The following is a 14,147-nucleotide window of genomic DNA, read 5'->3' on the forward strand; positions in this document are numbered from 1 at the left end:
ATCGACACAACCAAAATCATACAACACTAACATCATAGAATCATACAATAAATAGACATAAGTACATATACAGCAGATGTCACCATGAAATGAATTGCAGTCTGATACAACTTGAATGAAAAGGCGACTTGAACCCAACTGCTGGGATAAAAGACCTCAGATATATTTTTGATTTGGCCCTCTGAAGAAATGTAAACCTCCTGCTTGATGCCAGGACCTGGAACTCTACATGAAGAGGATGATTAGGGTCTACCAAGATGGCCTTTGCCCTCTGGGTGGCTCTAACCTGGTAAAAATGACCAAGATCTCTCAAGTCAGTGCCAAAGGTCTTCTAATGGAGTTTTAAAATATTTCCAGCCTGCTATTAATTAGCCATGATAAGTTTTCCAAACAAGCAGATCATCACAAATTTTATAACTGACTCAATAAAAGTGCAATCTATCCACATTAAAACCCCTCCAGGAAAATAATCTTAGTGCAAAAAGCAATTTATCAAATTAATAATTTCATTTTATTTTACTACCCTGGTCATCAGGCCAAGTTAAGTGAAGCAAGAAAACAGAAGCTAAAAGAGGAAATTGTTATGAAAATGGATATTGTAACATTGAAATTTCCGGTTAGGGCAAAACACAGAAACATTGATATAGACCGCAAAAAAGAGACAGCATCTTTTTAAATACGCCATGATATAATAATTGTACATATTCTTTACAGTATTTTTAGATATATGTGTTTGTACGGTCATTGATTTTACAGTTGGTGTCTGAATACCTGAGAAATAAATTATTCTATGGTGCATTCATGTTTTAATTCTAGAAGAAGAAAAAAAAAATCATTCACCGTGATGACGTAATCAACAGTCGGTTCACACTGCACCACCAACAGTTACAGTTCCGGTTCCACCTCGCAACAGCACCTTAGCCACAACGACGGCGGGAAGTTTTTATTATCAATTTAACCACAAAACAGCAACAACTAACCGGACGAAACTGTAAACGGTCGACATTTCACTATTTTACATTGATGGATCTGTAATCGGAAACACGCTAACTGTACACTAAGCTTCACGGCGTGGGATTCAGCTAACATGGCTAACGTCGGAAACCAGCTACCAACACAGGCCGTTAGTAAGCCTGCACCAGGGAAACATGGAAATGTATTGCCCCTGTGGGGCAACGAAAAGACTATGAACCTCAACCCAATGATTCTCACAAATGTGCTGTCTTCGCCGTATTTCAAAGTCCAGCTTTATGAACTAAAGACCTACCACGAAGTCGTGGACGAAATCTACTTCAAGGTAACATCAGCTAATGCTAAACCGCATGCTAGTTAGGTAACGACTGTTTAGTCAAGCTAACGGTACCGGGGTAGCACTGTGCTTTACTGCAGTCGTTAAATAACAAGGGAGGCTGGGACCAGACACGGCTGGTTGTCACTAACTAAGCTTGAGGACTCGGAAATGTGTCCTCTCATATCACGCTATAGCGCCAAAATATGTCATGTTCAAGTAACGTTAACTTGTCAGTAAGCTAACGCTAACTGACGTTAGCGCTTAAGATAAAGCAAACAAGGTGCCGCTGTTTGGCTGCCTTAAGAAATACAGACTTACGCAAGTTAAACGTTACGTCTTGTGTACTCCGAATTAGTTTCAGTTCCATTCATTTGATAGTTTAACAGTAGGTTAAAAGCAATTTACCATTGTTATTTATACAAGTTATCTGTGAATAAGGACGGGAAATACCGCGGTAGTCTAAGCGTTTGTAATGAATCCTCAAATATAAGCCGTTAGACAGATGGACGGGATCTCTCAGATGTGTGTGTACAACGGCAGCTCAGATCAAGTCTTAAAGACACGTCTTAATGTTTAATCTTTCCTCACTATTGATCTGTGTGTCCACAGGTGACTCACGCGGAGCCTTGGGAAAAAGGAAGCAGAAAGACCGCAGGCCAGACTGGAATGTGCGGAGGGGTAAGTGAGAAGTACGTGCTTTTTATATTCCCCATCTTTTCCCCCCTCTTCATTTCGCTTACCAGTCTGGAGGATGATGATTTGCAAAGGGTCAGTCGCGGTGTATAGGTTTGCTGTGAATGATGTGCTTTACTAATGTGTCTTCACTCTTGTTAGGTGCGCGGAGTCGGGACTGGTGGTATTGTGTCTACTGCTTTCTGTCTTCTATACAAGTTGTTTACTCTCAAGCTGACTCGCAAACAGCTGATGGGTCTGATCACTCACACAGACTCTCCATACATCAGGGCTCTCGGCTTCATGTACATAAGGTATGCATTTTGTTTGAGACTGCCACATTTGGCCAACATCATTCTCTTATGGAGTTTTTTTCTTTTAGACTTAAAAAGATGTTGTGTATTACTTGACATTGTCACAATTTAGATAAACATTTTGATTGCTCAATTCCCTGCTTGTTCCAGAAGAAAGATGTTTTATTATTGGGGCAATGATGTAATTTGTATAATTTCAAAGACCTCATTGAATAAGTGAGTTGATAGATATTAACAGATGATTATAGACAGTTTACTCTGATGCATCCATCTATGTCTAAGATATATATAAGGGGAAATTGGCTACATCATTGATGCTGTATTCAAATCAGGAAGAGTTTTACTTACTGTCAAAAATATCAGTTTATCAATACACATTACAAACAGTTTTAGTACTCATTTTCTGCAGTATTGATACACTGATACCAGCTGCACTTCCTTGCTCTCTTACCGTATATGTTTACTTAAGTCATTCTGCCTTTCTATGCTACTAACAAAGGAAAGCAAAGTTGTAGTCGTCATTTTATAGCATTGTTATTTATGGTATAATAAAATGAATAATTTTATGTCCTCAATGTCGGTTTTTCCCCATGGTGTACTGTTGTCATGGTACTTCAATTTCTAACTTCAGTTACAATACCTTAAAAAATATTGCTATTCAATACCATGGGAAAAATTGACACTGAGAGCATAAAATTCATGTTTATATTAAAAGATAGATATAAGAAAAAGAACAGGAAAGTACAGCTCGTACCATTGTGTCAATACTGTGGAAAATGAGTATTGAAATTGTTTAAAATATTCATAATCTATGTATTGATAATCAGTATTTTTGACAACACAACTGTGGTATGGAAAATTATATTGATTGTCAATATTACACTAAATCTTTGCCCATATTAACATCACCTGTCTGAAAATCAGTGTATGAGGTATAATGTGAACAGCACTATAAAAACATTATTTAAAATTATAACTGTGCAACATGATTCTCTGATGTTTTTTGCTCATGTTGTGCTCCTTTTTTTCCTTCCTCCACAGATACACTCAGCCCCCAGCAGATTTGATAGAATGGTACGACGGCTTCCTGGATGATGAGGAGGTATGTCACCTCGGGTAATGATTTGATGTTTCTTTTTCTCCATCAAATACACAGTCACACAACATACATTAGAAGCTGTCCGTTTCCCTCCCACCTTGTGATGCTCATAGCTGATTTTTCACCTTTGCCTTCATTTGGCTTAATTGTCCCCAGTTTTCGTCCTCTAAACCTGAGTAGCTAGGTTACTTGCTCACTGCTCTGCTGCTGGGTTTTATCGGGGTAAGTACCATGTATGATGCTGAGTAAATCTTTCAGTTAATGTAATATTAAGGCATGCCCTTTGTTTTTTTGCTAAAGCTTTTATCAGGACTTGTTGCACAAAACTAAATTTGGGATAAACAGCGATTGGAGCAGTCATATGAATACACAAACAGACAGATAATACAAACTATACAACACATGTCAACTGATGTATATCTGTTGTGTTTTCACTGTATTTAATTAGAATATCATTTGATCCCAGGCTGTGCAGCCAGGCCTCCTTTGATGTTCTGTTGCATTATATTTGAATTGATCATATGAAATCCTACCCAACTGGTTAATTCCCCTGTTTTTTTCTTTAGATGCCCACTGTGCAGCAGGTGAATTGGATATTGTATCTCAGCACTGTTGGGCTGCGTGTGTGAGTGGAAAGCAGCTGTTCTCTACCATATGAAGTCAATAACTCTTCAACTGGTGTGCACTTGCCTACCTGCTCCAGTCTGTGCTTACACTGTGGGTGTATTTTATGCTCTAGTGGCCCCTTATGAGTCCATTGTGCTTTTGGGAGGCTGAAGAACGAAGCCATGTGGCTCAGTGACAATGTGTCTTAATGTTTTTGATTGCCACTCTCCCTTCCCTTCATATCTGTCTGTAAACAGTAGATCCAACCACTTTTTGGAGATGCTGTTCAAAACAGATGATGTGAAAGAAAAGGGGGTGGATCTTACAAATATAATATTTGCTTGATCATTAAAGCTCACATTGTAAGTACAGACTCCAGAAATACCAGACAGTTTAGATGAGGCAAAGTTTCTTTTAACATTTATACTTTTGTTTCCTCTTTATAATCATCAGTTAAATTAATTTGAGAGATTAAGCTAGATGAACAGAGGTGAAGGTTCAGTACTTGGTCATCACAAAATTGCTTTTTGATTTGAGGCAAGATTGAAAAAAGCGATCAGATTTACCTGCGTCCTGCCCATACCCTGCTAATTGACTTTTTCTACGTCTCTCTCCCACCGTTTGATTCCAGGAGCTCGACGTAAAGGCAGGAGGCGGCTGTGTGATGACCATCGGAGAGATGCTGCGCTCCTTCTTGACCAAACTTGAGTGGTTCTCCACTCTGTTCCCTCGTATCCCAGTGCCTGTGCAGAAGATTATTGACCAGCAGATGAAGGCCAGGCCTCGCAAGATTGCGCTGAAGGAGACGCAGGAGGAGGATGTTGCAGTGGCAGAGGCAGGGAGGCAAGGAGAACGGCGCCGCTCCAGGTAACAGAGTTAATGCTTCAAACTTTTTAGTGTGAACTTAATCTTTGTCAATGGCAAGGATATTTTTGATCTATACTGCACTTTGCACCACCCAGGTCTAGTAGGAGCTAGCTAGCTGTGCCACTCATTCTCCAGTTATCGCTTGTAACACCCTAATGGTGACACCCTCTTTCTTAAAAGTTGCTTACTGGTTAATGGGTGTTGTGCTATCAACAGCAAATTTATTGAAACTGGCATCCCTATTCCCTAACCAATCTTGTCTTTCCTATCATTTTGCAACCAATTAGAATGGAAAGAATGTCTGCGCCAACTCTGGCCATGACGTTAAATTGCTTGATGCTATATTACTTTTCTCATCAGGACGCCCAGACGGACACCAAGCCCCCGAAGGTCACCAAAGCGGTCAAGGAGCAGGAGCCACCACCGCGAGAAAGAGCGCCATGGCCCCAGCTTTGACCGAGAGCTGGAGAGGGAGCGTGACCGCCAGAGGAAGGAGAGGGAGGGCAGGGACCGCGACAGAGATAGGGAGAGAGGGGACCGAGGGGACAGGGAGAGACGGCGGTCCCGCAGCACTGACAGGAACCAAGACCGGCGAGAACGTAGAAGAAGCCACAGCGGCAGCCGGGACCGAAGGAACGAACGCAGAGACAAAGAAAGAGACGGCGGGGATGACAGGAGCAGGAGGAAGGACAGGGAACACCATAAAGATAGAGGCGCCGAGAGGGAGAGGTCCAAGGATAGAAAGAACAGGGGAGAGATGGATGACAGGAGGCACAAAGATGACAGGGACAGGCACCGAGAAGAGAGGAAGGCCAAAAGGTCAAGCCGGAGTCGAAGCAGGGAGAGGAGGCACAAAAGCGGGGGAGAGGAGAAGAGCAGGAAAAGAGAGCGCAGCCACAGCAGAGATAGAGACAGGGACAGAGATGGAGAACAGCGTTCTCACAAACGTAGTGGTAGCAAAGAGAGGAGCCATCATCAGCGAGAGTCCAGTAATGACCATAGTAGACATAGTGAACGCAGAAGGAGTCAGAGCACTGAGTAAATGTCGCCTCCCAGCAATATTACTTCTTATTCTCCTGTGTTTTTCTTCCTTTTTTTCTACCCAGTTGTCTGCTCTGTCACTTGTGCTAAAGAGAAGGAATGTCAGCACATTGGACATCTGGAGTTGTTGTCTTTGGCCAATGTATTGTTGCTTTCCATTTATGTTTTTCTGCCTTTTTCACTCCCCCATTAGCCCATTGTTAGTCCTCACTTGAAATTTGAAAAGTGACAAAACGGCATTTTAATTTTTTATGGTGCGTTCGTTTCCCTTCAGCAAGATGTGGGTTTGTAAATAGCGTTCCACAGGCTGTCTACACACCATGAAAGGTCTGAGTTGCATTGCTTGCTGAGTCGGGTGCAGTCAGTGCCGAAAGCTCAGCTCAACAAACGTCATAATTTATGTAATTTATACAGAATTACTGTTATTTTCAGGCGGTACAAAAGCCAAAACATTTTAAATTTTGACTAATATTACAGGGCATATGTCTGGATTTTTCTTCATATTTAATCTTCTTGGTGAGCTGTACTGTGATGCTTTGAAGGTACACCAGCGGTGTGGCTCGGCACAAAGCAACTCTCTCCACGGTCCTGTGTAGACAGCCTGAGAATGTTTTCATCCTGTAAAGGGCAGTCCACAAAGGGTAATTTTTTTACCACACACACTGAGCCCTGCCTGTGCTGTGTTTGGGTTATTGCTCTGTTGCAGTTTGTTTTCTAATAAAACACTTTTACAAACGTGTGCTGTTCTCATTTTGAATATACAAGAACAGATCACTAATAGAAATTGAAGACAAAATTGAGAGAAAAGCAAATAGTATTTTTGATGATTTTATTAGAATGTCTGAAAATAATTTCCATATTAAATACACATTTAGAAATGGTAAAAAGTAAATACTCTGGACATGTGAAACACTTCCTGATATATTAACTTTCAGATACTAATATATAATTTACAAAAGCGATTAAAATATTTAAAAGCAAGAGGAACAAAGCCCTAGATACAAAACATAACCTCAACCAACAGCAGACAAAAGATCAATGAAGGCTTTTTACATGTATAGAGTAGAGAAATCCTTTGGGCTCGGGCATCTTCCATTGTGTCGTGCCTTATGAAACTATTGTGCAGCTTATGGCAGGTAAATGTCACAAACCCATGCTAATTCCCATGTGCTACTAGTCTTAAATGTCAAAAACGCTGTCACCTTGACAGTCACACCATCACATTTTAATTGGGATATGTATGCAGATGTCTAGCTTTGTCTACTGAAGTGTACTTTTACCAGGGAAGCCCCTGCCCTGTTTGACGCACACGGGCTCTGACTCTGGTCCGCTGGTTGCAGAGTTCTCAGCCGACACAGAGAAACAGTAGTTAGAGTTCAAGCTCAGGTCAGTGAGAAGGACACGCTCGCCATACACTGTCATCTCCTGATGCTCACTGGAGCTGCCTTGATTCCTGATAACCAGGTTGTAATGGGTGGCATCATCTACTTGAGACCACTCAATGACAATAACTGACTCTACTTGGGTGACATTCAGCACAGGAGCTGGGAGGTGTCCTGGTGGGGATACACATGAGATTGCATTAAAGCTGATATATTTAGGTAAGTACCTCTGTCATTTAGCTTTGAATTGGTAGCTAAACAAAAGCGGCATTTAAACTCTTCAGAAAATTTGAAAACTTTTCATACAAACTCACCATCCTCTGGCATTTGTCCACTGAGATCTCTCCTCCTGCGACCTTGTGGTACCACTAAACAGAAAAGCCTTAGATCAATTACTTTGTCTAAAAGAATACAGAAAATGTGTCCCTTCAAATGTGTCAAATCTTTATACAGGATCCTCTCCATGCTCTCTCACACACACATCAGTACCTACCATTCGTGACACTTGTCTCTTCACTCTCTCCAGCTGTGTTGCTGGCTGTGATCACCAAGTTACCAGAAGCGACGTTAGACAGAGCACAGGACAAGCCCACGGTGCTGCACAGCTGCTCTTTTGGCGTCACACTGTTGTCGTACACCGTGTACGTGGTGGCAAACACGGAGGCATTCCATGAAACTGTGGCTAAGGAGCTGTTACCACTGTACTCCACGCCTGATGGTGGACAGGGAGCTGGGAGAAGAGAAGAAAGTAGAGTCTCAAAACCTGGTTTCAAATGTCATGCTTTTGGAAAGGTTGCCGACCCCTGGTCCAGTTAGACCTCCGATTATTGATACAACATTTTAATCACCATTCTGGCTTCTCACAGTAGGAATAGAGCAGGTGTAACCTATACAATAAATTATGCCTCTTTTCCATTGAACTGTCCCAGTAAGCCATGGTGATTAACCAGGGGAGTGTATCTGTGTTCTACTGTGTTCTAAGTCTACTGTCAGTCTGTGGACACCTTTAATTAGTGTACTATAAATACAAGATATTTTCAATTACTCCACTGTTAGCTAAAGGCTTGAAATCCAACATAAATGTTTTCGAACAGTATCTCGAGTGTTCAGTGTCATTTACCTGTTGTGTCATTGAGAGGCACTGATGGGTCACTGGTACCGGCAGGGTTCCTGCTCTCCACTGTCGCAGAGTAGGATGAGCCGCAGGGGAGAGGAATCTCAAAGTACGTCGTGCTTGTCCAATAGGACGAGAGCTCGAACTGGGCTTGGCTATCTCCCAGCAGACTCCCTGTTAATGTCAGCAAGTACTCCGTGTCCGTGCAGGTGATCTCTGTCCAGCTGAAGCGCATCACCTGGATCTCATTCTCCATCGGCAACAGCTGCACCTCAACAGCGTCTGGAGGACAGGGAGCTGAGAGAGAGAGAGAGAGAGAGAGAGAGGAGGATTTAATGTTGTTGTCCATTTTAGTGCAAGTGTTACACAGTTATTGAGTGTTACATGCAGCTACTACTATACCTGCTCCACTCTGTACTGGGTCACTGAAGGAGCTGTTGCATGTCCCGTCTGAGGCCTGGACAGAGAAATTGTAAATTGTTCCACAATCAAGACCCTGGATGGTGCAGGTGGGACCTGTGCTGTGACAGTAAAGCATGTCTCCGTTTCCAGCCTGGGCACTGCCATAGTAGTCTACAGCGTTATCTCTGGGTGTCCATGTCAGCAATGCAGACTGATTGCCACAGTGGAAAGTGACTGACAGACCATCGGGCTGACAGGGACCTGCACAGAAACCAAAAGATCAAACTGCTGAAAACGATATTATACAGTCATGTTGGGTAACTGTGTGCACTTGTATATAAAGACAAGTACTTGTGTTGACTGTAGCATTCTGGCTGGCCTTGCTGGAGCAGTTCTCGTGGCTGGCAGTCACAAACACAGTATACTGCTGGTCACAGTGGAGCTCTGACACGCTGCAGTTACTGGAGGTGGTGTTGCAAGTGTGCATGTGTCCGTCTGCACTCATTGCGACAACATGGTAGGTTTCAGCTACAGGAGAGGGGCTCCAGGACACCAGTGCACTGTGGTCCTCACAGGTGATATTAACCGCCACATTCCTGGGTGGACACGGCTCTGTGGAAAAGTTGGAAATAGGTGATGTGTCATATGCCAGGATTTAGCAGCATATGACAGTTGGTGGGTTGTTTGGTCACAGTTAATGAAATCTGATCAAACCCCCAAAACAGTTCTGATGATGCAGATAAACTGAGTTTTTGAGCATTAACCTTGAATGAATAATACATAGAGATGTCTTTTTAAGTGTGATTTTTGCTTACTTTAATTTAGTCAGAAACAGCAAATATTGTGGAGACATGATCAAGATTTTATGCCACATTTTCAGGGGCTTTATTGGAATCACAAACTCTCATTTCTTTTGTCATATTTTTGTGCTGGTGGGAGGTTAGACAGTGTGGGGTAACCATATACATCCATGGCATTAGCCCGCCCCTGTTGCCGGCCAATACAACGCAACTCCTACGTGTTCTCTCAGGGAGATGTGTCACCTGGACTGAGTGTCTTATGGAGAGGCACTTACAGGTATAATTAAAAGTAGCCCTTGACATCATGACATTTTGGATGAAATCTGTTTCAGTGAAAGCTTTCAGGTCATGATCCCACCACCACTCCAACTCTACACCCACACACCAGAAGAAACAGCCATAATTTCTTTCTTTCTCCTTGTCCTTGCTATCATCTACTTAAGAACTTGCTGGCTTCCACTGCACATCAACTTATAAATGAAATGATTAATACTGACTTCCGAATGCAGCCCTGTCCTTCTAAGCTAGTATGTGAAATGATTTAATGCATGACAGAAAACAAACAGAAATCTATGTACCCATGCTTATTCTGTAGGGCGGACTTCTCAGACTGCTGCACTGGTCTGATGAAGCAGAAACGATGATGGTGTAATGGAGGTCACATTGTGCTCCGTGGAGGTGGCAGCTTGTGCCAGTGTTGTTGCAGGATAGGTAGGTATGGTCACTGGCTTCTGCTGTGGCAATATACACAGTGCTTCCATCGCCGCCCTCCATCAGATCCCACTGGACGAGGATGGAGGAATTGTGGCACTGAGGGTATGCAGTGATGCCGGAGAGGGAGCAAGGGGCTGGGGAAAGAGACAGAGTTCATTAAATGACTCCACAGCATGCATGAATTTATGTTTTCCCAATGGTTCAGCATATTTCATAGATCTGTTACCTGTTTGCAAGTCGATGGTGGCACTTGGCTGACTCTCACATTTGCTGTTTTTAGCAATAACACTGAAGTTATAAAGCACGCCACATGCCAGGTCCTCCACCTCACAGGTAGTGTTGGAGGAAGTGGTGCAGTTGGCTGAGTAGTCCCCGTCACCTACAGCTGACACAGTGTAACTGTCCGCCCCCGGAGCAGCATCCCATGATATCCAGGCAGAATTGGTCACACAGTCGAGTCTGCCTCTGATACCCTGAGGCTGGCAGGGAGCTAAAAAGTAAACATAACAGTTAAATTTGTGACTGGATGTCTGGGTTTACGTAAGGACGTGTGGTTTTTGAAGGTTTCATACCTGACATGATGCTGTGGGTCTGACTGTGCTGGCTGTGGCAGTCGCCTCTGACAGAGATGACCTGAACCCTGTATGTATGTCCACAGGTTACATTGTTGATGGAACATGCAGTGTTGGTGGTGTTACAGGACTCTCTGGCTCCACCATTGTCTGCAGTTACTGACACCAAAAAGTGGTCTGCTTCTCTGATGGCATCCCAAGAAATCATCATGTCGTTTGATGAACAGCTGACCTCAGCGCTCACATTCTGAGGTGGGCAGGGAGCTGGGAACAAGGAGACATTTTAAGTTGAAATAGTTTCACATACACAGCACACAAGTATAACACTGTAACTGTGTATTAGAGTGTATTTATTGGTGTTTCCTGTCTTACCTGAGTTTAATATCAGAGCCTGACTGGGGATACTAGAGCAGTTGTCATCCATAGCCACCACCTGAACACTGTAGCGGTTGCCACACATGAGGTTGTCCAGGCTACAGCTGAGGTTAGAGGTCTGGCAGCTGATGTTGCTATGACTACTGTGGGCTGTCACTGAGTACTGCATGGCGCCCCGACTGGCAGACCAGGACACCACAGCAGTGTTGTTGGCACAGTCCATCACCGCTGAGACATTAGTAGGAGCACATGGCACTGCAGGTAGGGGACAGGAATGGTTAGTCATTACCATAGACTGTAAAGAAATGATGGACCTGGACATTGGTTTGTGGACTCCCATTTTGAAGCTTCCAGTTTGGCATTTTGGCCTTTGGATTTTAAATTCAAACATTAAATAGGTGAGTTATACAAAAATGAATCCATGAATGGGGAAATTAGCTATACAAATCTAAACTGTATTTTATACCAGGATGTAAACATGGTTATTCCTGCTGTGAAGTTGAACATTTTTACATGAGGGTCCATGGGGATTGACTTGCTTTTGGAGCCAGCCTCAAGTGGCCACTCAAGGAACTGCAGTTTTTGGCACTTCCGTGTTGGCTTCATTTTTTAGCCCCTGAAGTTGCTGCTTGATCACAGGCTCAACCTTGCAGCAAATTTTTCCCAGAGGCCACTCGCTAGTATATCAGAGAAAAAAATCCCCTGCAGCCCAAAATGCATTTTCCCCGTAGACCACCACTGTTCAAGAGACGTCTGTAAAAATGTTGACAGGACATCTCGAACTGCAAACAAGATCAATTATGACTCTTTCTTTTCTGAATGTTTGATCCGTGGAGGTTTTATTTTTTGTAAAACTTTCCTCAAGCTGAGAAAAGAAGTTTATGTGCAGGGCCAGTGGAAGAAAAACTAAAGCGCATATTCAGTGGGCTGCATATGAGCTAGAAAACTGTTGTGGTGAATGCACCAGATGAGAAACTCCACTGGCATTAATAGGAGCCATCTTGGCATCCGATATCTAGTTATTAGTTAATCTATGTATTATCTTTACATATTCTGAGAAGAGCATGCATGGGTAATAACCTCATTATGTTGACCTATAAATAAAGGTGTAGTATTACTATGGTATACTATGTAGTAAAGGAACAGTTCACCAATTAGGTCAGAAAATGTCACCCTTATTTTACCTCACAACAACAAAACTAATGTTATGTCCAACTAATGCTGACATTTATAAACAAAATATAATACAAGACATTACAAACTGGATTAGAACACCTGAAAGGTACATAGAGTGAGTTATTTGGTGTAATGCATACCGTCACAGGTACACACACTATGGTATGACTGTAGTTCCCACAGACTGATATGGGCGATGATGTACAGATATGGAACTGCAAGTCCAACCGCAGAAATCCTCAAAGTTTAGAGGTTGGTGTTTTTTTCGCTTTTTTGAGCCAACAACTTAAGTGGAGAGATGTCCAACAAGGATTAAGAAGTGTTAAAGCCCTCACTAACACCTGAATCCATCAAAAATCAACATAAACTCCCAAATTTGCTCCGAGGTAAGATGCTAACATTGACTACCTTTAGCTAGCTTAGCACGTTAGCGTACAACGACGGTTGGCTATTAATTCTAAGTGATGTATGTAAATCAACATGGACTCCGAGGTAAGATGCTAACGTTAACTCCCTTTAGCTAGCTTCGCACGTTAGCTCACAATGACGGTTTCATATTAATTTTAAGTTACTTATGTTTTAACTTTAAGTTAGGTAGTTGTATAACATTTGAGGTTGTTCTATAAAGAGATGGGAAAGCGGGATAATTGAGTTTTGCACTGATTTAAATCATATAACTTACCGGTATTAGATAATAAAGGCTGCTAATGCTAGCTTAAAACGTTGACCCGATGTTACCTTACTGTGGAACTAAGGCTGCATTAATATTATTTTGACAGATTTCGCAATCTGAGTCACCATTTTAGTGTTAATGGTAAAATTTGCATTTCATTTTCACTGAAAGAAATCTAAAAAATATGATAATGTGATTTTTGCTGGGGTCAGTATCAAACAAGCATGCTCCATTAGGTCTGACATTTAATTTGTAGACCCGGGCATGTCCTCTGCATCACAATCTTTCATGTGTAATGGTATACTGTGACACATTTTACCATTTTAAAAAGTTGAATTTCCTTTGCTTTGATTTGATTACACTTGGCCTTATTTGGGTGGATTATGCAGCTCTATGTAATATATATTTCAGGAGCTACTATCTTAAATCTAAACCATATTTGCCATGTAACAGAAGTTTCCTTTTACACAGCTTGCCCCCTAAAACAGCTTAACATGTCCCTGAAATGGAGTAAAATTAAATTGGCTGGCAGCTAATAATGAAAATGCTGCACAAGCTGGTTGAAATAAAATTACTAGATAATTTTGAATGCTGTCCTGATTAAATCTAAATTGGTTTTGGACCCTGTGCTGCATTGTGTGAGTAATAAATACTGTAGGAATGATAAAAGGAGAAAAGGAAATCATACCAATGAGATCTTGATTACCAAGACAAAGCCTAGTAACCCACAGTCTATTTTTAAATCCTCACCTGACTGCAGACTTGTGGTGTGACTGGAGGTGATGTTACACTGCTGGTTGGAGGCTGTGACTGACACTGAGAAGTTGTGCCCACAGGTCAGACCAGGGACGCTGCATTCATTAGAGTCAGACATGCACATTTCTGAGATGCCAATGTCTGTCTGCATGGTGGCTGTGTAGTAGTCTGACCCATTGCTGGCATGCCAGGTTACCATGACGATGCCAGAGAGACAGTCCTGCATGGTGGAGACTCCTGAAGGTTGGCACGGCCCTGGGAAAAGCAAGGTAAAAGTTAATCTTAGACCAGTT

The 14,147-nt window shown here is 42.3% G+C and overlaps 2 protein-coding genes across 2 annotated transcripts in view; one reads left to right on the forward strand and one right to left on the reverse strand.

The window, feature by feature from the left end:
• The first annotated feature begins 869 nt into the window (after positions 1-869).
• prpf38b (pre-mRNA processing factor 38B) lies at positions 870-6,625 on the forward strand. Its single transcript, XM_033651287.2, has 6 exons — positions 870-1,297; positions 1,901-1,969; positions 2,126-2,277; positions 3,319-3,379; positions 4,614-4,849; positions 5,210-6,625. Exons 1-6 carry the CDS (start codon positions 1,088-1,090, stop codon positions 5,889-5,891), a joined length of 1,410 nt encoding a protein of 469 aa, XP_033507178.2. The 5' UTR covers positions 870-1,087; the 3' UTR covers positions 5,892-6,625.
• An 80-nt stretch (positions 6,626-6,705) lies between these two features.
• The window catches only part of LOC117272533 (uncharacterized), a 28,368-nt gene continuing 20,926 nt past the window's right edge, over positions 6,706-14,147 (reverse strand). Inside the window, exons 36-46 of the mRNA XM_033651509.2 lie at positions 13,849-14,109; positions 11,247-11,504; positions 10,875-11,138; positions 10,529-10,792; positions 10,167-10,436; positions 9,140-9,400; positions 8,789-9,049; positions 8,393-8,683; positions 7,766-8,002; positions 7,587-7,640; positions 6,706-7,446 (exon numbers count right to left, since the gene is read on the reverse strand). Of these exons, the coding sequence (XP_033507400.2) occupies positions 7,151-7,446; positions 7,587-7,640; positions 7,766-8,002; positions 8,393-8,683; positions 8,789-9,049; positions 9,140-9,400; positions 10,167-10,436; positions 10,529-10,792; positions 10,875-11,138; positions 11,247-11,504; positions 13,849-14,109 (2,717 nt within the window). The 3' untranslated portion in view covers positions 6,706-7,150. The remainder of the gene's footprint in view (positions 7,447-7,586; positions 7,641-7,765; positions 8,003-8,392; positions 8,684-8,788; positions 9,050-9,139; positions 9,401-10,166; positions 10,437-10,528; positions 10,793-10,874; positions 11,139-11,246; positions 11,505-13,848; positions 14,110-14,147) is intronic.

The sequence above is a fragment of the Epinephelus lanceolatus genome, chromosome 12 (assembly GCF_041903045.1).
Source record: "Epinephelus lanceolatus isolate andai-2023 chromosome 12, ASM4190304v1, whole genome shotgun sequence".
Lineage (NCBI taxonomy): Eukaryota > Metazoa > Chordata > Actinopteri > Perciformes > Serranidae > Epinephelus > Epinephelus lanceolatus.